Below are 26,440 nucleotides of genomic sequence, written 5' to 3' on the forward strand. Positions count from 1 at the left end.
ACAGTTGTACTATGTTCTACTGATAGATAGATAGTAATTCATATTTGGAAGCTCCCCTCCCCCCCCCAAGAAAACAACTGTACTAAACAAGCAAATGCAAATAAATGATTCTGGGATTCTTGGGTTGTCATAGAACTAGAGGCCTGCATTTTGGACCCTTCTTTCCTATTCTCTTGTAAACGCAGGGAACATTCAGGAATACCAGTGCTGAGTTCTGCCAGTACCCTTCCTTTGTATGAGGAGAGACAATGCATTCTTTGTGCTAAGACTAAGGCTTTGCAACGCCCGTTTTCCGTGACACTTTTCAACAGTTAGCTGTCTCTCTACAGTGCTCCCACGATACCCTCCCTCCTCCACACCTCTCTTCTAGCACTGATTATGATACACTGTAATTCTTGGTTTATCTGCCCACTCTACTAGACAGTGAGTTCCTTGAGGGGAGGGAATTTTCTGTGTGTGTTCAGTTGCTGAATGAGATATACGAGGAGTTGTCTGGTTAAATATTTACCAAAATTAAGATAATAAATTGTAGGTCGAGTCTACAGTATTATTGGTTTAATAAGTTTCAGCACCTATCAGACTCAGATACACAGGAGGTACACAATGGCCAAGAATTCCATGTTATGAAGATTAGGGGAAAACAATAATAACAATGATAGCAGCTAGCATAAATCTATTTTTAAACTGGCTCTCATGGATCTGACTTTGATAGTCATCATTACTTGAATAGACAAGCTTATAAAATATGTTATTTTTAAAGTATTTTTGAGACATGACCAAATTAGAAGAGTTACCTTTGAACTGTATTTATTTTTTCTTCATCATTTCCTTGATCCATTACACAGACCCAATGATCATAGAGATCTGATGAAAAAATACTTCCTGGAATATTTCGTAGAAAATCCTTACACAGAAGGAAAAATAAATATTTTAAACCGTTATTCTCATGCTAAATACATACTGGAGAAATCAGAAAGCAAGCTTTTGGTTGAAAAGTTAAGTCCTTCCCTCTCTGGAATACACAAAGCTCTGCCCACTCCCTACTGTCGTGCACACAGAAGAAACACATGCTTTGACTTTGTTCTAACAAAAACCAGAGGGAAACTGGAGTCTGGACTGCAGTGGGAAAGATACGAACAACCTGTTTGGGGCTGAAATTTCCATTGTATACCTGTTAGCAACTAGTACAACGTGACAGTGTCTGGCAAACCATCCCAAGTCCTTTTGTTTCCCCTTTCAAATCCCCAGTTCCAAGGAGTGCACTGGATATTTGTGGGGTTCAAAATGCGGCAGTCCGTCATCCAAATGCTCTACACACGTGTGCTCCTGTGCGCCAGGTGCTGTTCGAGGTGCTAGGGATAGAGAGGTGAAGAACACAAAGCCCAGCTCCATCCAGAGGTACTCAGTTTCCCCTGGCACTCGCCTCATACATTTGGGGAGGACGGGAGACAGCAGGCCAAGCTATGCCTGGCTGGGCTCTGGGAGGCTGGGGCCGCGCCCACGTGCCTGTGGACACTAAATATGTCCCTTGTACATCACCCTCTCTGGCCTTGGAGACTCTTGTCTGCTGCGACTGCTGGCAGGGCTGGGTGTGGGGAAACTAGACTATAACACGAGTAGGATATGACCAGAGGTATTTGTTGTTTGACTTTTGTTTATAAAAAGCTTAAAAATAAATTAAATTTGGTCCTGGTCCTATATTCATTTCTGTTCTAGGCCAACTCTTTCTGTTGCTTTTGGCATGGTATTAACAAGGCCAAGCTTGAAGTCTGACCTCTACCTCAGTAAACCTCAGGCAGAGAAAACTCAATTTCATGTCTCCGCACTGAGTCCATGGTTGATGAGCCTCTTGCAAATTCCAGCTTACAACATGGAGAAAGTCAAAGTCTGCAACTGAGCAGTTTTATCTCTGCCTGCAACACCAATTCAGCAGCTTTACCCAAGTGCCTACAGAAGGCATACGCATTACTCACGTGTCATGTTTATATGACTGATAGGAAGGCTGTGGGATCTAACTGTTCCAGTTAGGGGATCAGGTGTGCATCTTCCCCAGGATGAGCTCCTCCAGGGCACGGAGACACCCTCCCCTCCTTCTTCGTGCACCTCAATGCCACACAGTCCCAAAGTGGAGGTCATTACTGAGCTGTTGCTATTTTTCACATGGCCAAATACTGATGAGGAACAAAGGAAGGCCAAATATCTGTACTCGAGATGCTAAGAAAATTTAAAACATCTCTTTGTAGTCATGTTACCTATTATCATGCTTTTTTTTTTTTTTAAAGTGGTTAACAAGTAGGAAGAGATTGCTTCAAAGTCTTTCTCTGTTCTATTACATCTTTGATAGAAATGTACCTGCATACTTGTAATTCAGATGTGTCATCACTAAAGTTATCTCCTTTTGGGTAAAGCTACTGAATTTTCATAAAACCAAACTAATTTTAGTTGCTGCACCTACTTTAAAAGTCAGATTTAGAAGAGGCAAAATTTGTTATTTCAAAGCGGGGCGGTGACAATAGCTCTCTTTTTAAATCTCAGTGGAAAACATACTTAGGATCTGTCTTGAAGAAAAACATCATTAAATCTTAAACCTACCCTTGAAAGATAATAACTCGTAACATCTCAATGAACTCCGCACAGCTGGCATAACAAGTTACGCAATCTGACCACCGTCACAGCCGCGCGAGGATGTGAGAGCCGGCTTGGGAATCACAATCACCGGCTCCCAGCCCTCCGGCGGGTCTCCTCCCCTCCCAGAGCAGAGCCCAGGCCATCAGCAGAGCTCCCAAATTAATCTGAGATGAGATTTCTGTAGGATTAAAAATGAACTTTTCCTCAAACGTCTGCTTGATCAAAGTTACAGTGTCTCAAGCAATTTTCCTCCAATTACAATTTATGGAGGTAAGCTTATATTTAAGCAAAACCAGCATAAGTAAAAAATGAAAGGAAAACTTAAGTATCACTTCCAAATAGTCTTAAACACAAGAAACAAAACAAACCAAAAGCTGAAAAATTTTTGGCATAAAGTATCTCCTTTCCTGCAACCACTTGGAAGAAATGAGAGTAAAACAGTTACGTGATTATAAAACTTCAATTACTTGGAACCCATTTAACCAGATTTTTCAATCATATTTGTCTTTGGCTTATTTTTGTACAAGTGATATTTCTGCAACTTGAGATCCGATTTGACTCCTTTAGAATCATATTTCTTGATAAAAGCCTCAAAAATTTAGTATAAAAATTTAAGTGTGGTGCTGTGAAGGAAGAATGGCATAGTCAGGAAAATTTCCTAAAACATAGGCTTTAACCTGTTAAGAGATGAAAGAAAGTCAATTATATGAGACGAAGAAGAAAATTCCTTGTGCGTATATATCCCGCACATATGCCTGGCGAAGCACACCGCACATCTCTTCACTGCATTCGGGACGGAAGAGGAGTGACAAACCGGGGGCGAAGTACATGAGATGACCCCAGCTCCAGCTCGCCATTTTTGTGAGTGACACTTTTTTGCAAAGCCTACAGCAGGGGTGGAGAGCAGACGTGGCTCATTTGCCAAGAAACATGTGACTGTTCATAAAGTCATGAAGTACGCGGCCGACCAGGCGCAGGGACGCGGAGAAGCCCTCCTGCCCACGTCTTCCAGTGGCCCGGCCCCGCTGCGCTCCAGGCCGCCTGGCTAGTGCTGGCGTTGAAGCCTCTGCTCAAAGTTGGTTCTGACTCTTGGTTTTCAAAAAATGTGAGGCATTTTCAGGAATGTGGGGAGGGAAAACATTCTAGACGAGCTCTACCTCAACTATGGATGTGAGTTAAGTAACCATGGGGTGAAGGGTAAGAACCATAACAAATGCCAAATGTGGTCAGGGTTTTATAAAAGACCCAGATGGTGGAGTCTTTGCTACTCCACTTTTACTTTAAAAAGGCACTAGGGGCCAGGGGAAGGCTTGATGATTGTGTAAGTGAAGGGAATTTTCAGTGGCCTCAGAGCAATTTTTTGTTTTAGCTGTTAGATAAATGTTTATTATGGTAAACTCTGTTTCAAAGTTTAATACAAGTTGATGTTTGAAAATGTGCCTTTATTAGGAAGGTAATGAGACTGTAAAGAAGTCATCATAATCAGCATGTTTATTTTGGTAAGTATGCTGCAAGTATTTTGGTTATTTTTAATTTTATTATTATTTTTGGTATGGGGCAGCAGAGCCACGGGGGGACTGGGGTGGGGTGAGAAGACGTATAGGCATCCCTGACACACTGAATCGCTGGCAGTGGCTTCTGAGGGCCAGGGTTGGCTTTGTGAAGAGTTGTTAACATTTCTTAGACTCTAAATCTATTGCGGTTCTTTGCAGGTGGGAAAGATGTTGTCACAGGAGGAACCGGCCAGGCATGTCCAGGGCTGTGCTGGGGGGAGGTGAAGGGTGAACCTTTCCTACCTTTAAGACAGATGCTATCACAAAAATAGATTCACAGTCTAGGTGTACTTCAACTCCAGAATTCAGTTTCTCTTTTAGCTCTCTGCAGGATTTCACATTGGCCGACTGTCTGAAGATACCTTTTGTGAGGGGTCCTTTTTGATTAAGAAAGAAAAGCATATCCTATAAGGAAGCAAAGAAAAAACCAAAAATGGCACTTGACACATAGAAGCACAGGCACACGCACCCACCCTCTCGGGCTGCCAGCGGTGAGGCTGTCCCCGGGGCAGAGCAGAGGAGGAGCCCCTAGAAGGCCTGGAGTCCTTCGTTTTTTGGTACCTCTAAACCTTTCTCCCCTGTTTTTTCCTTGCTATATTCAGTATCTAAAACATTTTACTTCAATGACATTGTCTTTTGTTCAATGAACCAGCAGCCGACAGCCACTGGAAAAATCAAATCTCTCTGACTGCTTCACAGTCCCTGTAAACTTGTGTCTTTCTCCTTGCCTCACTAGCCCTTGCCCATTATTCTTTAATTCAGACTCTTTCCCCAAATATGGAAATATCCTTGCCAGACTCATTCTTCACTTTCTTTCTATGTGACTCCATACCTCATTCTACTTCCTGTATTTATTTCATTCTTTTAAAATCAAGCTGAAAAGAAAAAATATCACCTGTTCCAGAAAGCTTCCCCTGCTCCACTGCATCATGATCAACCTGTTCAGCCTGCAGTGTGGAAGGAGGCTGGGTGCTGGGGACAAGCAATCCATGGGACCAGAAACCTGTATGAGCTCGGTAGACTTGAAGCTTTTATTTTGTTTAATTTGTAAAGTGAGGGTGAGGGCAGTGATACTAACTGCTAAATCTGCTGTGAGGCCTAAGCCCAGAATGCGACTGGGCCAGCGCACGGCACATTATGAGTGCACGGTGTAGGACGGACGCGGTGCGCTGCGACACCGGACACTCGAGGCCGCGTCCCCGCAGTGATCACTTCGTATCGCAAGAAGTCAGTACAGACCTGGTGCTTTCATCAGACTCACTCTATGTATGGAAGGTAACTAAATGCCAGAGGAAGCCTCCATATAAACACTTGAAACACAAATATGACACACGTGGATTTCTAACAAGTACAAAAATGGGTAGTTTCTGTTTCTAAAGTGATTAAAGCAAACTCCCAGAACAGTGCACAGTTCATGAAGGGCCGTGAGAGAGATGTGAGGGGTAACAGGGCTCCAGCGTGGACTCTGCCTGCAGCGTGAACCCTGACTGAGCTGAGCAGACTTCTGTGGCTTTTTCCTGGAACCGGCAGCCTTTCCGTGTTATTCTCTCTCCCTATTATGTCTTCCTTACGATTCTGCAACAGCTAATCAGACTTTATTCTATGAAGTAGTAATAACATTCTCAGCCAAAGCCATGGGTGTCTATAATTTTCCATTTAAGAATAGCTCTCCCTCCCAGAGCTCTCCTTTCCCATGAGTGTCACAGGTCAAAACTCACCAGGACGGGTTTGGGCAGATTGTCGTTCTCACAGATATTTGGCAGAGAAACTCCAAAGAGCTGCCCCGGCATAGGGGACGTTGGTGACACAGGCAAGTTATCCAGGTGAGTGCTAGAGCCTCGCCAAAAGGCCCAGTTTATGAGAGACCTTCTCCTTTTAAATGTCTTCTGTCCTGAATCTAAAGAAGAAGTGAGATTGTGAGAAAAACTCTTTTATTCACTTACCTTTTTGTTATTGATTCCAACTCACAGTATGTTCATTACTATGGTTCAAAGAGAAAAAAAAAGCTTACAGATGTCCTTTGTTACTGATAATTCAATCGAAGAAATTTCATTGTAACATTTTATGAATTAAGGAAAAATCAAACATTTGAGTTATTCATCGCAACTGGCCTATTGAGCTTTGGTGCCGAATCTTCAAGGCAACAAAAAGCCTCCCTTACTGAACTGTAACAACTTAAAGCAAAAAGTGTTCCATACCTACACATATACTATCCCATTTTAAATTGAGACTATGCATAAAAGAAGCTGAAGATTAAATCAAACCACAATTAAATGGTGAGAAAAAGAAGGGAAGAGGAAGGAAAAGCAGGGAGAATATGAGAAGGGGAGGAAGGAAGAAGAGGAGGAGGAGGAAGAGGAAGGAAAAAAAAATCAACAGTTGTCTTTATTCAGATGTTCTCTACAAACAAACGATGCTTTATTATTTGATGTCCCTCTCTACTGTTGAAACCAAAAACAGGAGGCTAATGTTCCACATTCTTCCCCACTTCTTTCCAACTGCAAAGACCTTTTTTTAAGGTACTTTTTTGGTTCCTGACTTTAAAAAGCATGCTTCAGGCAGCACAGATGGGTGCACACATGACTGAGACTTGCCCTTGCCAAGGTGAAGTTGATGATCTAATGGGGGAACAAGTCTGGTAGTGGTGGTGGTGGGGAGCAAGACTGTTAATAAATAAAATATCCTAAGGGAAGGACAAAGTACCAAAGGCATTCAGAAGAATAGTAAAGCACATCTACCCATTGAGAGGGAGGGAGTGATCCTGGAGGCATTTGCATTTGATGTGGATTCTGAATGAACAAAATTTCAACAGAGCACCTGGCATCAGTGCGCCCACCTTATAAGTACTCAATAAATCATTCTCTAGCAGTAACTGAATTGAGAGATTTGGCTGGAAAGGGACAGCACGAACAAAACAGGCAGAAGAAAGGTCGACAGTGAATCATGAGTGTGAGATCATAGTGCTAAAACATTTTTGATGTCATCTGTACCTAATTTTAACACGAACGTTGCTGGCTGTGCACAGATCTGATCCATAGAAGACAGGTCTCTAAGGTTCCTCTGGACCCTCCACTGTGGTCCCCCAGCCCCAGCACATGACACACAGATAATAATCATAAACTCTAGACGAATTTTTAAAATACGATAGCCTACCTAAAGTCAGGAAAGAGTGACGAGAAGGTGGTGGCATGTAAAGTGGGAAACTCGCAAGAGGGGATGGCCCAGGGCACAGGGCAGCTTTCCGTTCTCAGCTTGGAGCCTGAGGACACGCTGCCAGGCGGCAGGGAGGTGGGAATCTGCAGGCTCACTGGCTTGAAGAGCCACAGAGGAGACGGAGGGAACCACAGCAGCCAGAGAGAGAGCGTGTTTGGGGAATCCCACAGGGGAGAATTATGAAGAGTGGGAGCCCCAAATATTGTGTGTAAGCTCTGCCCTACTCTCCGGCCGGCCCACCAGACACACCTGTGTGAGGGAGATTTAAGACCGACAGAAGGGAGGTCTGAGGCGGGAGAACCCCCTGGTGGTGCCCACCCAAGATCGGCCGCTACTTTCTCCAGGGAGAGAGCGGGGGACCAGTCGTCCAAGGGTGCTGTGTGGTGCTGACAGCCGCGCAAGCTGCCACAGAGGACGTCTGGCTGCTCAACACCCCTAAGAATAGGACAGTTAAAGGGGGCTGCATTTTTAGGGTGGAAAAGGTCAAAGTGTCAAATACCAAATTCAAATATGTGTTTTCTAGAAGTGTTTCATGTTGTTTGGCTATAATGTACCTTAATATTTTATGTTCTCAGAACAACCAACTTAAAACCAAATACCACAAAGCCAACTTGTGGGAAGACAATCACATAAGTAATATCTTACCAAATGGCCTCAGACCGTCATCCACCATTGGCTTCCTTCGAATACAGTAAGTACGTCACAGCATACATAAACCCAGGCGCACGTCTGTGACTCTGCAGTAGGGGCCCAGTTAGACTCCTGGTTCAGATATTTATTTGAGCAAGTTACTTGACCTTATGACCTACAACTCAAAGCCTTATTAAGAGGATTAAGTGGACATTAAAGTACTACTTTGCAAGGGTATGGGTCACAGCAGTCTTGATTACAACTGCAAAGACCTCCATCTCCTCCCCACAGAGACGACCCCCTCCTCTTTCCACTATCCACTTAGCGAAACACCCTTTGGGAAGTATGCAGACAGAAAGGAATACCAGACTCTGCTTAACTAGAGCCCTTCCTGCCCTGATATCCCCAATCTTCACCATTTAAAAAAAAGAGAAAAAAGGAAACCAAACCCATCCTTAACCCAGAAAGGGGTGGGGAGGGTCCTGTGTTTACCAATGTCAATCTGCAAATGTTTGTTCATATGTATGTTCATATATGTTGAGTAGTACTCAGCGTACTTTCCTTGCATTTAACTTTTTATTATTTTTAAAACTCTCAGATTTGACTTTTTAGCTTTCATACACTTCTTAGGAAAAATGCTTCACCATGAAGTTATATACCCAGCCATCCTATGAGTGTTGACAGAGGATAAAGTAGAAATGGAGTCCTGTACTTCGTTATAAATACTTTCAGCTGCTGCCATGCCTTTTGTTATGTACAACATTCAATTTCAGAGTTCATGTTCACTCTGGGACCGAGAGAAAAACATTTTCATTAAAGTTTATTTTCTTGCAGAGATTTCAATGCATAGCTCTTACTTTCTAAATGTCAAAAGGCTGATGAAAAAACATGTGATTGCTATAAAAATATGAGAGATGTACTTGTAGAGCAAACTAAATTTGTATAACTCGAGCTTTACTAAACAATCCCAGCAAGGTTCAAGCTAGTGTTTCTTCATGTTTAAATCAGGCATCTGAGTGTTAAAAAATTATAATTCTTAAAAGTCTGTGCTTATAAATTATTACAGAAAAATACTTTTAAAAGAGCCCTTAGTTAGAAATTCTAGCAAGATGGAAATGTAGGAAATCCTGAACTTACCTCCTCCCATGGGGATACTAATCTACAGCTAGATATGGAACAGCTTCCTCTAAAGAAACCTAAAAACAGGTGGAGCAATGCCTTCATACCGAGAAAACAAGGGGAAATGATTAGGAAAGGCTGAGGCACAACCTTGCCATAAAGTCGACCACTGACATGGTGATCCACAATCGGGAGGAAATTAAAAATCTGGAGCTTCTCCCTGTGGAGTGAAGGGTTCATACTGCACATTAAACATCCTAACTTTTAAGACTGGCACCTGAGAGATGAGTCCCCAAAATGTATGGTTTTGAAGACCACCAGGGCCGACACCCACAAGACCCACAGGGCCGTGCCCAACTGAGGAATGGTTCCTGAAACGCCCATGTGCAGATTCACTGGCCCCACTGCCCAGTGCAGAAGCAGCTCTTTGAAAAGCACCCAACTTTATCTGTAAGAGACTCATTTCCAATGGTAAAGGTAAATATCTAACATAGTGGATTAATCACTTATAAAGCTAATAAGAGGTTAAAAGACAAAAGTAGTAAAAATAACTAACTACCATAATTAGTTAAGGGTTACACAAGATAAAAAGATGTAAAATGTGACATCAAAAACATAAAACACAGCAGGGTAAAAATGTACAGCTTTAGAAACTTGAGTTAATATCAACTTAAACTAGAATGTTATAAATCTGTTATATGTAAGCCTCATGGTAACCACCAAGCGAAAATCTAGAGTAGATACACAAACGATAATAAGACAAGAATCAAGGCATCATGAAAGAACACCATCAAACCAAAAGGAAGAGAGCCTCAGAAGAAGAAAGGAACAGAGGAAATACAAAATAGCCGGAAAGCAAATAACAAAATGACAACAAGCACATACCTATGAATAATTATTTTAAATGTAAATGTACTAAAAGCTCCAATTAAGGGACACACAGTGGCTGAATGGATTAAAAAAAACATACACAAGATTCATCTATATTCTACCTACAGAGACTTGCTTCAGACTTAAGGACATACTGGGACTGAAAATGAAGTGATAAAAAAAGATATTCCCTGCAACTGTAAAGCAAAAGAAGGCTGGAGAAGCTATAATTTATATCATATTGGACAAAACAGGCTTTGTTTATTTATTTTTAAATGTTTATCTATTTTTGAGAAAGAGGGGAGGGGCAAAGAGAGAGGGAGACACAGAATCCAAAGCAGGCTCCAGGCTCTGGGCTGTCAGCACAGAACCTAATGTGGGGCTCAAACCTACGAACTGTGAGATCATGACCCGAGCCAAAGTCGGATGCTTAACTGACTGAGCCATGCAGGTGCCCCTGGACAAAACAGACTTTAAAACAAAGTCTATGATAAGAGACAAAGAAAGTCATTACATAATGATAAAGAGGTCAATCCACAGAGAATATAACATTGTTAATATTTATGTACCTAAAAGAGGAGCACATAAATATATAGCAAATGTGAATAGACCTAATGGAATTAAATAGACATTAACATAGTAATAGTAAGGGACCTGGACACCCCACTTATATCAATGGATAGATCATCCAGACCAAAAATCAATACGGAAATGCTGGCCTTAAATGACGTTAGATCAGATAGACATAACATACACACAGAGTACTTCATCCAAACAGAACAAATACACATTCTTCTCAAGTGCTAGTGGAAGAATTCTCTAGGAGAGATCATATATTAGGCCACAAAAGTCATCTTAACAAATTTAAAAAGCTGAAGTCATATTTAAGCATGTTTTCTGACCACAATGGTATAAAATAAGAAATCAATTACAAAAAGAAAACTGGAAAATTCACAAATATATGAAGATTAAACAACTACTGAAAAACATGGGTTAAAGAATGGGTCAAAAAATAAAAATAAAAAACACCTTGAGACAAATAAAAATGCTAGAAATAGCACATACCAAAACTTATAGGATGCAGCAAAAGCAGTTCTAAGAGGGAAGTTCATAGAAATAAATGTCTATCCCAAGAAAGAGGAAAATCTAAAATAAACCACCTAACATTACACCTCAAGGAACTAGAAAAAGAAGAACAAAGTCCAAAATTATTAGAAGGAAGGAAATAATAAAGATCAGAGAAGCAATAAATGAAACAGAGACTAAAATGGCAAGAGAAAAATCAATGAAACTCAGAGCTGCTTCTTTGAAAAGATAAAGAAAATTCACAAATCTTTAGCTAGCTCACCAAGAAAAAGAGAAGGTTCAAATAAATAAAATCAGATATGAAAGAAGAGGCTTATAGCCGATACTACATAAATACAAAAGATCATAAGAGCTTACTATGAACAATTATATACCACCAAGTTGGAAAACCTAGGAGAAATGGATAAAATCCTAGAAACATACAACCTTACAAGCCTGAATAATGGAAGAAATAGAAAATCTAAACAGACCAGGGGAGTCTGGGTGGCTCAGTCAGCTGAGTATCTGACTCTTGATTTTGGCTCAGGGCTTGATTTCATGGTTGTGGGATCAAGCCCTGTATTGGGCTCTGCACTGGGCATGGAGCCTGCTTGGGATTCTCTCTCTCTCCCCTTCTGCCCCTCCTGCACGCTCACATGCTCTATCTCTCTCAAATAAAAATAAAAATAAAATCCATTAAAAAAAAAGAAATTCTAAACAGACCAATACTAGTGCGGTGATTATATCAGTAATTAAAATCCTCTCCACAAACAAAAGTTCAGAACCTAATTGCTTAACTGGTCAATTCCACCCAATATGCAAAGAGGAATTAATACAAATCCTTCTCACACTCTTCAAAAAAATAGGAAGGAACCCTGTCAAACACATTTTATAACACCAGCACTACCCTGGTATCAAAACCAGACAAAGACACAAGAAAATTGCAGACCAATATCCTTAATGAACATGATGCAAAAATTCTCAAGAGTATTATTAGCAAACCAAATTCAACATTACATTAGAAGGCTCATATACCATTATTAACTTATTGCAGGGATGCAAGGATGGTTTAAAATTGGCAAATCAATCAGTGTGGTACACCACATCACCAAATTAAGGGTAAGTGTCATATGATCATTTCAATAGACGCAGAAAAGGCATTTGATACAATTCCACATTTGAGGGAGCAAACTATGCTCCAAGGGCCAAATGTGGCCTTCCATCTCTTTTTGGATAGCCTGAAAGGTCTACTACGTTTTTTAAAAGATTGAAAAAAATCAAAAGAAGAGTAACATTCAGTGACACATAAAAATTATATGAAATTCTTGCTGGAATGCAGCTACCCTCATTCGTCAATGTACTGCCCATGGCTGCTTTGACTCCGTGCTCAATGGCAGCTGCCGTAGTTGTGACAAAGATCATCAGTGGGGCTCTCACTGATGCTCTGCACTGTGGCTCAATACAGCACATCGCAAGGGCACGTTTACATCCAGGTGATGTTTTTAGTGCCTTGTGTATCATGATACTGTAAAATTTTAATTTTTTATCACCTGTCATGTCTATTGTTGAGCTTTTAATGCACAGAGCAGTGTGGATGATATTGTTATTGCAATAAACCAGTCAATGATGTAACAGCTGTGGTAAAAGAACATACTAGATATATGTTGATGTAATCACACTAAGAACTCAGCACAATATTCCCAACTCAGAAGAAAGTGATGAGTAGAAAAATGTGGAATATTTAAATGAAATATCTCAATATTGCAGAATTTCTTCACAAAGATAAAAAGAACAAAACTGAGGCTCCAACAAAAGTCCATTTCCGAGTGGCTCATTGATGCAAGTAAAGCCATTTACCAGTGGGCAGCTGCTTAAATTTTGTGTGCTTGCTGCTGACAAAGACATGTGTACAGAGAAACTACACTTAAGGATATTAACCTTTTTGGTGAGAACAGTTGCCTGAATAGTTGAGAACATTCGGAGTAATATTAATAGGATACTAAAACACAAGGCAAATTATTTTGAGCAACTTTCCTTGGTTCTTAATTAGGTGGCAGATGTTACCAATACTGTTCAGTTGTTTTTTTGAGGAGTCGGTGTCTTGTCTGAAGTGACAGGTGTTAGCCTTGAATAGTTTGCAAGGAACAACCACAGGTGAACATATCTTCATTGAGTTTGAGAAGTTAATAATAATTCAGTACAACCTCAGGTGGAATCTTCAGATTCCAGAAAAAGATGTAATTTTTTGTATATGCTTATTTATTTCTGAGAGACAGAGAGACACAGTGCGAGCAGGGGAGGGTCAGAGAGAAAGGGAGATACAGAATCTGAAGCAGGCTCCAGGCTCTGAGCTAGCTGGCAGCAGACAGCCTGATGCGGGCTCAAACCCACGAACCGTGAGATCATGACCTGAGCCAAAGCCGGACACTTAACTGACTGAGCCACCCAGGCACCTCGAAAAAGATGTAATTTGACAAGTTTACAAAGCCTGTGAAAATGTAAAATGTTCAGTATTCAGGGTTATTCACCGTATAATTCATCAGCAGTACTGTGTGGGAAGTGTTTGCATCCATCCCGGATTACTGGACCAGCAGTGTCACAGTAAACTTCATTCACTTCCCTGGACGCATCCATTGCCATTTCTGTGAATTTCTGTCAGAAACAGAAGGTGAATGGCCTGACCTGTGCTGTCACATAGCAGCTCAATGGCTCAGCAGGGGTAACGTTTTATAGTGAGATTTAAGCTTTGGGCTGAGATTAAAATTTTCATGAAGGAGAAGATTTTTCCTAGTAGTAATTGGCTTTGGAAATCAGTTTTTGCTGCAAATCTGATGATGTTTCTTAATTAATTCAACCAATTACAAGACAAAAAACTGTTTAGACATAAAACTTTTGAAAGTTGCATTGCGAAAACAGCTGACGCTTCATCACAAGTAACGTCAAGCGGTTTCTCTCCGTCTTGTGCTGTCACAAGTGAAAGCAGCAAGATCTCCATTCTCATCCACGTTGGTAACAGATATATTTTCTGGGCTCCAACTGCAGTTCCAGTGGTATTTTACCAACCTCAATGCACACACAAAGGGAATTTCTGGATTTTAAGATCCTCTAACTATGCCACTGAGGAGCTTCCGCCTCATCTTCAGCTGAAAGAGACGAGCCTGCAGTGAGACGCTCCAAGGCAAATATCAGGAGTAATATAACAGAATTCTACAAATGCCTCTGAATTAAGATGACATGCTAGTAGAGTGAAATCAGTACTTGTCACTACCTATGTGAAAAGGTATTTTCAAAGATGATAAAATATGTAAAATCTCATTACAGTTCAGAACATTTTGCATACAAATATGGTGAATGCTCCAATTATGCAAAATGTTATTCTTCCAAAAGAATTCACTTCTCATTACTAAACCTGTATTACATGAAACTGTACTCAATTATTACTATATATTAATTATCATCAATAAAAATGAGTGGGAATTTGTTTTCTCTCTTGTCATATGAACACCTACATGATTTCCTCAATTTTGTTTGTTGACCTGAAAAGTTTACTACCCAATTTTGCCAACAACTTGCTTAATTAAGCTGTAGGCACTCTGTGCTTATTAATCCTCTGTTTCTCCTGATTGGAAGTTAAGATAATTGTGGTTCCAGCTGTAAGAGGATCAGAGATGGAGTAATTATTGACCAATGGTGCCAACATAACTGGGCATCAGAGTCATCTGTGCATCTAAAAAGTTACAGGTGAACCAGTTCTGTATTTTTTAATACATAAGATTTAGATGTACAGCTACTTTGGAAACCACTGATTTAAATCGGGGTTCAGCAGACTTTTTCTGTAAAGGGCCTCAGCAGAGCACAGAGTCCGAGGCTAGGTCACTACCACAGAGGGACAGGGGGATGCGCCTGTGTCGGGGAATGCACACAGAAGAGATGCTGTGTTCACCCTATCCTCCAGCTTGTTCAAAGGGACAAAGGTGGTTACAAAAGTTTGGCGTCACACTTTCTGTATGAGACATTTTCTTCTATTTCCTATACAACCTCACTTTCAGACTGAGGGCTTAAAGCTCAAACATGGGTTAGGGTACATAACGGGGCTCTTCTGTTGAAGATCACTTTTATCATTTAGAGTCTTTATTAAGGGGTGGGTGACAGAGATGGCTGTGCTGACAGGGGACGCAGATGAGGTTAGCAGACAAGGGACACTCCTGTGCAAATCACCTTCGTCTTCACATTCTTACCCACAGCAAGATCCACAGTCTCCTGCCCCCCGCTGCCGACGGACTCCCTCTTACCATGTGACCAGTGAGGGGCACCTCACAGGGCCATGCTACAGTACAAAGAAGGCATTGAGCACCTGCGCCACTGCCCGGTGGCTCCAACGCCGCAGCGAGCAGAAGGTTAAAGGGGAAAGCACAGTGAAGACAGAAGGAACAGCCTGTTCTGCTGCTGGCTGCCGAGCACACGCCTACTGCTGATTTATAAAATTATCTTCTAAAACTCCATCTTTCCCTTCAAAACACTTAACAAATTCAAAAGAAAAAAAAATACCTCATCTGCCTGGAGGTTTGGATCTTTGCCTTTGTACTGACTTTTTCTCAAGAATAAAACAGGCTCCACGAAGGAGGAGAGTCACTCACCGCTCAGCTGCTGGGCCGCGGCCAGGCGGCTGGGCTTCAGGATGAACTGGCACTGCAGCTCTCGGGGCAGCTGCTCCATGAGGAAGGGCTCCTGGAGGCCGCCCGGTGTGCTGTGGTCCTTCGATCCCTGCGTCAGGAGCACAGTGTCCCGAAGATGGCTCATTTTAATTCCATAGGGATACTCATGCCCTACGCAGAGGAAAATCTCAATGTAGACTTTAGGCTGACAGGCACGGTGGGCATGTGTGCTACATACTAGAACGCACTGCAGTTTGCTCCTGGGACTTCGGGAATAAAGAATCCTTTTGTTGACCGAATGATCACTATGCGCGCCCTTACACTTGGAGACCACTGCATGATGCAGGTGGCCCTATCAAAGTGCTTTTAAGCAGGTGGTTGGGGGTAGGGGGAGGCGAGGACAAAAAAGCCAAAAGAAGAGAGTCTTTAAAGAATATCTTCTTTGGAATGCACAGATTAGCTTGTGAGTTGCATGATGCTGACTTTTCCTACGTTCGCTTCTAAGAATATTTAAAGGTACTCTAGTTCTCCTTCGACACTAACTGTATCTGTAAATCTTCAGCAAATCCTGGACATCTCTCAGCCTTAAATCCATGGATTAAAATATCACACAGCAATAAGGATCAAATAAGTAAACTTCAATGGTTAATATTATTTAAATAGTAAGAGCAAAGGACTATCAATTTCAAGCATCACTATTATTACTATTATTCAACACAAGTCATCTGTCTGAAAAATACATTTCATTACTTATTACTTATATAATCAGAGTTACTTCAGAGCATCATGGCTGGTTTGTGGGATTTACACTTTCCTCCCACTACTGCCCTCAGAGGGGGTGTTCACAGGCAATAATCAGAAGGAAGACTGCAGGGAATTAGAAACACAGAAACAGGATTCAAAAAGGAATCTGGAAACAAAAACTAAACCCTGGACATCTGATAGCTCTTTAGTCTTCTCGGTGGTTGCATTTCCTTCACTGAAACCTTTAAGTTCCACTGTGCTGTAGATCTGCCTTTTTGTTAAGTACGGAGCCTAAGTTCTCTTCTACTCCTAGTTTATTGCGGGACGTCGCCCTGTGATCTCTTGGTTTCCATCCAGCAGGGGATACAACACCCATGTTCCAGTGACAGCAAGCTCTACAGCTGCTTCCACGGATTAAGGCCAAAACACGAGCAGCCAGCAGCCAAACTACAGCTGAAGTTTCCAAGGCATGCCGAAATTTACAATGGAGAATCGCTGCTAAATCGTGTCCCCTGGTTGGTTGGTTAGTTGGTTATTTATTTATTTATTCATTTATTCATTTAGTGCAAGTTAGCAACCAAGCTTGAAAGCTACCATCTAAAAAGTTTCAACTAACAGATTTTATTAAAACCATTATTTTAAATATTTATTTGATTTTTAATTACAACTTTGTTGCTTACTGAGTTTTACAAAAATGACACCATTAAAAAAAGAAAACAAATGCAGTGAACTTTGTCCTCAGCTGTGTGTATGACAGGTTGTTTTACTTTAAGTCTGAGGATATATATTTCACAGAGAAGTTGGGTTTTATTCAGGTCACTTGAAACATCCAGAAAAACAAAGTAGTGACCTCCCAGGTAAATGAAAGGATTACAAGAGATAATGCATATACTATGCTTTCCATACTTTCTGGCACGTGGTAAGATTTATTTTATTGCCAGAAATCTTCGTCCTCATCATTATCACTGTTATCTCAGGATCTGTTCAGACACTGCCCCTTATTTTATTTGCTCTATCTCTGCTAAACCACACTGAGTGACCTTACCAACCAGTAAGTGTTGTTCAGCTGGGGCGCCTAGGTGGCTCAGTGGTTAAGTGTCTGATTCTTTTTCTATTTTTTTTAAAAATTTTTTAACATTTTAATTTATTTTTGAAAGACAGAGAGAGACAGATCATGAGCAGGGGAGGGGCAGAGAGAGAGGGACACACAGAATCGGAAGCAGGCTCCAGGCTCTGAGCTGTCAGCATACATGGGGCTCGAACTCACGAGCTGGGAGATCATGACCTGAGCCGAAGTTGGGTGCTCAACCCACTGAGCCACCCAGGCGCCCTGTGATTCTTGACTTGGGCTCAAGTCACGACTTCAGAGTTGTACGATTCTCTCTTCCTCTCTCTCTATCCCTCTCTTCCTCTCTTGCTCAAAGCAAACAAACAAAAACAGAAACAAAATACCTCAGAAACAAACAAAAAAAGTATTTCTTTTTAGCTAAATGGTTTAAACAAGGTGAGATGTAACCTAACCACCAGAAATTCCTCAGAACAAAAGCTGGAAAATGTGTCTAGAGAAATAGCGAAGTATTGAAGTAGTAGCTCGCTGCTAAGTCAGTGAATATTTTTAGGATTCTAAGTGGGTTAATCTCCTTTTCTTTATGATGCCTAGGGCAGGTGTTGAATACTCACTGATAAATTAAGAGGCATGCCTGGGTTATAGATGGTCTTCCACAGAGGCAATGTAGTAGGGAGGAAAGGGAACAGGAAATTTAAGAACTGAAGATGAAAAATAAATATATAGGGAAAAGGAATACCAATACATATTGTTTTCTTACAGAAAAAGTTTTAAAAAGGTTTGCAAAATCGGTGTTTGTAAAGTGAAAAAAAAGAAAGGGAAATTTACATTCTCTTCTCACTTACACCATTAGCTAACTGCTTGAGTGGAGAGACATTCTTTGCCTAGCACTTAGGAAATAACTGGTAGGTATTTACTGAATGAATGAATAAATATATGAGATTTAATATTTGATGGCACTTAAATTCAAGACCCCATGGCCAATTCTCGGAGACTCTTTGAATTATAATTAAAACACAATCCTATCTTAGGTTTTTGAAGAAACTTACCAATAAGTGGGTAGGGTGCCTCTTCTTTGCCGGAATTGACCCATAACTGGTAATCTCTCTCAGAGCCCTTGGAGATAAAAGAATTAACAATAACATTTTCATGTTTGGTAATTGAATAAGTACATATTTTTTGGCATTCCTATGTTTAAAAAAAATGGAGACAATATAAATGCTGTTCACGTTCATGGGGTGAATACAATTTTTGAGGATGGCGATGCCAATTTCTGTGATCCATATTCCCGTCTTGTCCCCAGCAGAGGACTCAGGGGTCCTGTCCTCTCTCGCTGGTGGTAACCAGGGAGCTGCAGACTACAGTGGGCAAAGGCCCTCGTGGCTACGCGTAATGCCCAGAAGGTAGAATGACAGGCCCATTTACAAAGCAGAAAGAAACGTTCTGGCTTTCTAAAAGGCTAATTTCTTCCTCAGAGCCCTGACTTCCGCCATGCCCCTGGACTTCTCACTGGAAAGAAATAATACTAAATTAAATAGACTTTGCTGCATCTTCTAGGACAGGATAAAGTAAAAATATTTTAGATGAAGCTAGAAGAGACCGGCAATACTCAATATTCTTGCCTCTATCTTTTGATTAAAAATCAAGGTCCTAACCTTATAATCGGGGGTGCTGGCTGAGGAGAATTACCTCTGGCCCCTCCCCTAGTCTGTCACTTCTTTCCCCATTCTCCACTTGAAGAATGTATTGCAAATAGGGAGAGCAGGCAATCCAATAAAAATCCTTTCTTTATTTGTCGTGTCTGAAAATATGGTAACAATCCCTTAGAACAGTATAACCAAATAGCCTCCATTCCTAATTATAGGAATACTTTTGGTCTCAGGAGATAGACTACTTCTTCCAAAAGAAAAGCATAAATAAAAGAAATCATGGCACTAATCAATCTCCCTTCCCTCCCCTTCAGCTACGTAGTCTCTTCCAAGATATAAACACGAGCTTAGAAATCAATGCAGAAGTGCCTGCTTTACCCAGTGCACATTCATCTAATTATATCTTAACTATATTACTAAATTTAGCTAAAATAAATGAGATCTCTTCCCCTAAATTGTGATTTCTCTGAGAGCCTAGGGGCATAAGAGGGCACTGGGTCCAAGTACACTGAAATCCAGCTGAGAAGCCTGGGACACACCGAGGACACCTGGCAAGCGCTGCAGCACAGTTCCACGGCGCCCTCCTGCTCAGGGACAAGCTCACTCAAGAAGCGGCGGTGTTGAGGCGCTTCCTCTCGTGTCTGTCCCTTTGAAAGTCACTCCGCAAACACAGGGCCCATGGTATGTGGTCTATATGCTGGCAGGGTGGAGATGATGAGGATTTCCCAGGGTTCTCCCTACCTCATCCTCAAACATGCCAGTTTCCTCCATTAATTAAACTTCAAACACTCACCTTTGCCCCACAAAGCAGAAAAAAGCAGAAGCTAAAAGTAAAATGGAGGGAAATGTGGGATGCACACTAAAGCTCTTTAAATTCAGGATCTAATTCAAAGCTTGTTGGGGATATTTTTTTTAAGTCTGATTGTTTGCTTGTTTATGTATTTATATCCAAGTGAGTTAGCATAGAGTGCAATAATGATTTCAAGAATAGATGTCAGTGATTCATCCCTTTCCTACAACACGCAGTGGTTATCCCAACAAGTGTCCTCCTTAATACCCCTTTCAAAGCTTGTTTTTTAATTTACCAATCCATTAGAGGAACCAGCCAACTCATTTTCTGGATCTGTAGCCAGGGAACATGGATTCTAGCTATATGTTTTTTGTGTGTAAATTCTACCACAGAGCAAATCCTTCAGAATTCACCATCCTAAGACGGATGGAATCTCAGGATAATAGAATAATTAGGTAAAGGAGAAGAACCAGAAAAGGAGAGAAGGAAGAACCGTTATAGAGTGACATGTGCGAAGGAGGTTAAGAACTTTCTCATTAGAGTCTTATACCAAGAAAACTCCCCAACTGAACATGTATATAGCATATACAATAAAAACACATATTATTATCATTCTAATAGTATAGTCTAATCTTATAATGCTCTCCAGCTCAACGGAAGATTTACAATGGCAAAATAACAGGAGCATCTAATATTAAGGCTTTCCTGTCCTTATTTTCTCCATTTTGGGGGACAAAACATGAATTTGGTAATGCCAGCAATCAACTGCCTTGTGATGAAAGGGATAATATTTATATGAATCTAAAGTATCAATAAGTTTGTTTTTCATTTAAGAGGATGTAGGAGAGTAACTTACAGTTATCCCTAGCATTTGTAGTGACATGTTGATAACTTCACTTGCTGTATCTGAGTTCCTTACTGTTATAGTTTTAGACTGCAGGAAAAAAAAAAAAAGAAATAAGAAATATAATTGTAAATAAAGGGTATTAAGTCAGGTGAACAAATAATTATTGTGAAATGATTACCCAAAGGCAACTCTCGATTTCAAGTGTTGATGGTGTAAAGCACATGACTTAAGTAGAAAGCAAACCCTTGATATTAATTTACTTTCATTCCATTATATATTATGCCTTTTGATAAAACACCTATTCCTCTTCATATAAGGAATATGTGGCTCACAAAACAGAAGACCTTCAACAAGAAAGAAAAAGACTAACTACATACGAGAGAGAGTAGATGGACTGCCCTCCCAGCCAATAAAAAGGAATCCAGCGGGACTGGTGGCTGCCTCATGGCCCGGACACAACGTGTCCAGAAGAAGGGAGCGCCGTGCCATCTCCCACTGCTTCCCAAGTGCGGCTTCCACAGCGTGGCTTTTACACGGTGTGGGTCCCACTATCATTTTCTTTGCATGGCAAAAAGTTGAGGTAAAGTCAGAATAAAAACTGGCTATAGAAAGACATTTAAAATTTAGAATTAAAAAACAATTTTTTTTAACATTTATTCATTTTCGAGAGACAGAACAGAATGTGAGCTAGGGAGGGTCAGAGAAAGAGAGGAAGCCAGAATCCAAAGCAGGCTCCAGGCTCTGAGCTGTCAGCACAGAGCCCGACTCGGGGCTGAAACTCACTGACCTTGAGATCATGACCTGAGCCGAAGTTGGACACTCAACCAACTGAGCCACCCAGGTGCCCCAAACTTAAGAATTTTTAAAACCACTGTTCTTTGAGCGCTTTCTATATGTCAAACACCAAGGTTACTGAGATTTCCAATCTTGGAATCTGCAGAAGCCTTAAAACCAGTTGAGTCTAGCAAACAGAACTGAAAATTTTACAAAGCTCAATTCTGTTATCAACTCTGCTACTGAGGAGGAGATCCGGAATAGCTCTGTGCTGAACTACATTTAGAAATTACTACCTAAAAATAGAAAGTTTGCAGCAAACAGAAAAGGGATTAACAAGATTTTGAGATATCTATACAGAGTTCACAGAATTCCAAGACACTTAAGTATAAACGCTATGTTATCAAAAAAATTTTTACTATGCACACAGGTTTTAAGTGTTGTAATTATCAAATGAATCAGCAATGAGGGCTGTCCCCCTAATAGGGATTATATAGTACAAATAAGTAGTATAAATGGAATCAAAAAGATGTAAAAACAAAAATGATACAAAAATAATGCTAAAGTGAAATCCACTGACAACTCACACTTATCCTTCCATTCTGCTGTTTTTCTTTCTCTATGAGCCAATTACTCGACATGACAAACTGCCTTTTAGGGTTGTTTGCTAATTGATTTCAGACTGTGCTCCTTGTAAGTCCAACGATTACGCAGAAGTGTCTGAGAACCCACCAGGCAGGGCTTCGAGGACCCATCCCAGTGTCTGTCTGTCTTCTACTGGAGTGGCATAGATGTTTTACACACCGGCCTTTAACCTGAGATATCATTTCATGAAAGGCACCTGCCTTCTAAAATTTTCAGTCTGAAAAAACCATGCTTAAATTTTAAAGAAATTCTCTCATGAAGTCTTATGTAAGTGAAGAATCTATCCTGTAATACTATCTCCCAATGTACCTGGTTTCTAAAACAATGATTTTTCTTAATATTAGACACATATGTTCAAAACAGTAATCATAAAAAACACAGTAATTAGAGAATGTGTGTTTTTCCTTGCATGCCTTTCTGGCAGACAAAACAAATAAATTTTGGCAGACAGTCCTCTTTGGCTAGTAAACAAATTAAAAAAACCGACAAAAATGAAAATGTGGGTTTTTTTCCCCAAAGTTAGCAGAATTCACTGACCAGTTGTGTATAACTAAAAGCCAAGGATAAAGAATGTTTTCCGCACACGCACACCTATTTTGGCGGGAATCACTCTTTCTGGAAGCAGGGGCTCCCTGAGAGGAGTCTCTTGCCATGAAGCAACTTCAGAGAGCCAAGGAGAGTGTGTCCTATTGTGCTGCGGTAACCGGGGAACCAGTGATGAAGACAGAGTGCGTAACCTGACATCACCTGCCTTCTCTTCCCAACACGAGTGGGACTCTGGTCCTTTGTCAAATACATGCTTTCCATACACTGAAAATGTCGAAAAAAATTTCAAGGGATTTTCCATGAAAATCCTAAATGTAACCAAATGTCACAACAACCAAATCAAGGCTGCAGGAAAACGCTGGTGGGTTTTTGTTTTTGTTTTTCCCTGCTTTGCTGTAGGAGATCTCTGTAGTTTGCACCGTAAAATTTGAGTATTTCCCTCAAGCAGTGACATCTGGCACTCAAGTCAGGACATCTGCATCACTTTTGCTTTGGGCCAAAGCAGAGCTGTTCTGTACGACATCTTTTCCCAGCTTGATCTAGAGTTGTTGTGAAGCATGGCAATGACTGTTGTAAAAGTTCCCACACGTTTCCGTTTTATTCCCTATTGATAACATCTTGGCACTTATTCTATATTTCTCATCATCAAATTTGACATAGTAACTAGGGATAAATACACTTAATTTTTATTTGACCAATATGATAAAAACTGTGAGGTAGGAACATGCTGATCCCTTAAAAATGTCAACTCTCCCGGCTTATCCACTTATTAAGCTAAGGGACTCAATTCCTAAAAACTTAGAGAATGAAAACCTATCAAAACCACCTTCTACTTAAGAAATGACAGGTTAGGAAAAATTGCTTAATACTAACAGGAAATACATCCTCGTGGAAATGGACCTGGGACAAGCCGCCACGGCTGCTACTGACAGGATCCAGAGGAGCATCAGCGCCATAGGGAGGAAAGGGGCATCTGACAAGCAATATTCTTCCCAAGTGAGAAAGTTGAACACCGCAGGGAATACAAATTTCCCTTGCTTCCCTTTCTCTACGGCTTACTTTTCACATATACGGAGACATACATACACCCAGGAAAATGCATTTTCCCCAAAAAGGTATTTCTAAATGCCTACCTTCCATAGCACATACACAGTCTATCTGTTTGCCTGTCTCTGATTTTATCCACAGTGCTCTGCTTTATGCTCTGCTTTTTTTTTTTTTCCTGGCTTAGAAACACTTACGTAGGCACAATTCCCAACATCCTTGGCGAAGATTTTGAGGGGAATGGTCTTCGGGTAGTCCTTCTCTTTCTCTAGACTGATGTATCTGATCAAAAGCAACGGCAATCCAAAACAACACCATATCAGATGGATTTCGCTAATGGCTTGTCTTAAAATCAATCTATTTTACTAATATTTTCAATATACTTATATGCTAATTTTAAAAAAACTGATGTAAAGACTTGGCAGAGTCTTATTACATTATGGGTTGGAAGAGGATTTTAAAAAATTAAAAAAATTAGGTAGAGGACCAAAAAGAATGGGGGATCTCTTTCAAGTGGGGTTTGAGGAGCACAGCCAGGTTGAGGCCCCTCTGGGGGATGTTTTATCCTCCAAGCTTTCCTGCCTTCTCTGGACAGGCCCAGGATCTTACTGACAAGTACAGGAACACAGATAATACAATACTACACCAAACTACATTAATGGCCTTTTAATTCTCAGCTCTCCTGTTGAGTATAAATCTTCCCTTAGGAAGGCAGCGAGGGGAGGAAGGAGGGAACGGTTATAAAATAAGAGATAACCTAAAATTGGCCATTTTCATCTGTATGCTCAAAGGTGGAGCTCATAATTGATTTTTGAGGTGCTCAGCTGAAAACTCCCAATATTTGGAAACTTAATACATGCTCTGAGGAAACGGTTAGCTCCACATGGTGATGGGAGACATAGAGATGGGAGAGATTATGGACTAACTTCTGTCTAGAATGGTCTAACCAGGTCTCAGTTCTCCTTCCTAGGAAGGAAGGAATACATGTAATGAAGAGAACACTACTTACAGTAAGTAGTAGCTAGTGTACAGTTCAAACAGTAGTTTATTTTGAGGGCAAATGAATAATTTCTATTAAGAAAAAAGGGGATTACTTTGGGGGCACATCTCTGCAGAGAAGAAGTTAGTTCTTTTAACTACAAGTTAGAGATTAAAAACATGTACACTGAAAAAATACCTCTGAAGGAGAGAGAGCCATTTGTCCTTTTGTTCCGGAGAACTGCAATCAAAGAAAGTAGGAGAGAAAAATTAAACACACAATACACTTATGCTAACAAATCAGAGACTGTGAATCCAGACGAAACACAACAGCCTGTGGCTGGGGCAGCGGTGCACTCCCACACGTCTGACAGAGCTCATTCTGGAGAGGCCTTGGAGTGGCTGAAAATGCCCACCAAGAAAAACTGTATGGTCCAGGTCACTTCCACTAAAACCTGCATATCTAAGACAGGGCCACTTTCTCACTTTATTGCTTATTTGCAAGTACAACTCTAATTTGATCTGGAATCCAAACACCTGGCTGGTCAAAACCATATGCAAGCAATCTGATCATGAGCAAATCACTTCTCATCTCTAAGCTTGTTTCCACATCTGTAAAATGAGACTAACTTGTCTCAAGAGCATTTTTGCAGCTTTAAGCATCACACAAAAATAAAGTATGCTCAATTAAAGAGGTTTTGGCCATATTGATGGAAATATCTTGAGCCAGAAACCAGTTTCCTGTCAGGTTAAGAAGTATTTATATATTTAACAGGATAATTTAGTAAATTAGTTCACATAAAACATATTCTTAATTACTATAATCTTTTAAGATAAATTCATTTATAACTAAATCATTATTAATAACTTTTCTGAAGTTATTGCTACATTTAATTCTTAAACTGAAAAACAATTCAATGTTTATTTCTATATGGTCTTATTACTCACTAACTTTTAAAGTTACATTTCTAATCTTCTTAATGAACTTGGAAACCCTAGTTATTTTGTTCCAGGAAAATATACTTAACAAATATTTGTAATTTGTTTCTAACTCTGTTGCTTAGCAATTTTCTCCACATGCACTCTCTTAGGACTGGTCATCAGAAAGTGTATGACATCTCTTTTACCACTGATCATACAATTTTCATCTTCCACAATTTTTACAACCTTTTGATTTATTCAACTTTCCTAAAGAGAAAGAGAGAGGGAGACACAGAATCTGAAGCAGGCTCCAGGCTCTGAGCTGTCAGCATAGCTCCCAACGCAGGGCTCAATCTCATGAACTGTGAAATCATGACCTGAGATGAAGTCAGATGCTTAACCAACTGAGACACCCAGAAGCCCCATTAACTTTTAACTTTTTATTGACATGAAAGACACAGAAAAAATGTATAATGCTTAAGTGTATAGCTTGAAAATTTTTAACAAATTGAACACACCCATGTAATTGAAATTCAGATTATGAAACAGAAAATCACCTTGGGAAGACTCTGTGTGCTGCTGACTTCTGAACTGGATAGTTTTGTTTTCACTATTACAAATGTAATCAAACAATATGTACTGTTTTGTGACTGGCTTCTCTCCTTCCACATGATGTTTATGAGACTTAGGTGTATTACTGACT

The 26,440-nt window shown here is 40.5% G+C and overlaps 1 protein-coding gene across 1 annotated transcript in view; it reads right to left on the reverse strand.

Annotated features, from left to right (window-relative positions):
- Positions 1–26,440, reverse strand: part of ARHGAP20 (Rho GTPase activating protein 20) — a 101,284-nt gene that overhangs the window by 8,549 nt on the left and 66,295 nt on the right. The window contains exons 4-11 of the mRNA XM_029915020.1: positions 25,016–25,057; positions 24,036–24,120; positions 20,839–20,916; positions 18,593–18,659; positions 15,716–15,904; positions 5,900–6,078; positions 4,425–4,586; positions 795–904 (exon numbers count right to left, since the gene is read on the reverse strand). Coding sequence (XP_029770880.1) covers positions 795–904; positions 4,425–4,586; positions 5,900–6,078; positions 15,716–15,904; positions 18,593–18,659; positions 20,839–20,916; positions 24,036–24,120; positions 25,016–25,057 — 912 coding nt within the window. The remainder of the gene's footprint in view (positions 1–794; positions 905–4,424; positions 4,587–5,899; positions 6,079–15,715; positions 15,905–18,592; positions 18,660–20,838; positions 20,917–24,035; positions 24,121–25,015; positions 25,058–26,440) is intronic.

The sequence above is a fragment of the Suricata suricatta genome, chromosome 11 (genome assembly GCF_006229205.1).
Source record: "Suricata suricatta isolate VVHF042 chromosome 11, meerkat_22Aug2017_6uvM2_HiC, whole genome shotgun sequence".
NCBI classification, from domain to species: domain Eukaryota; kingdom Metazoa; phylum Chordata; class Mammalia; order Carnivora; family Herpestidae; genus Suricata; species Suricata suricatta.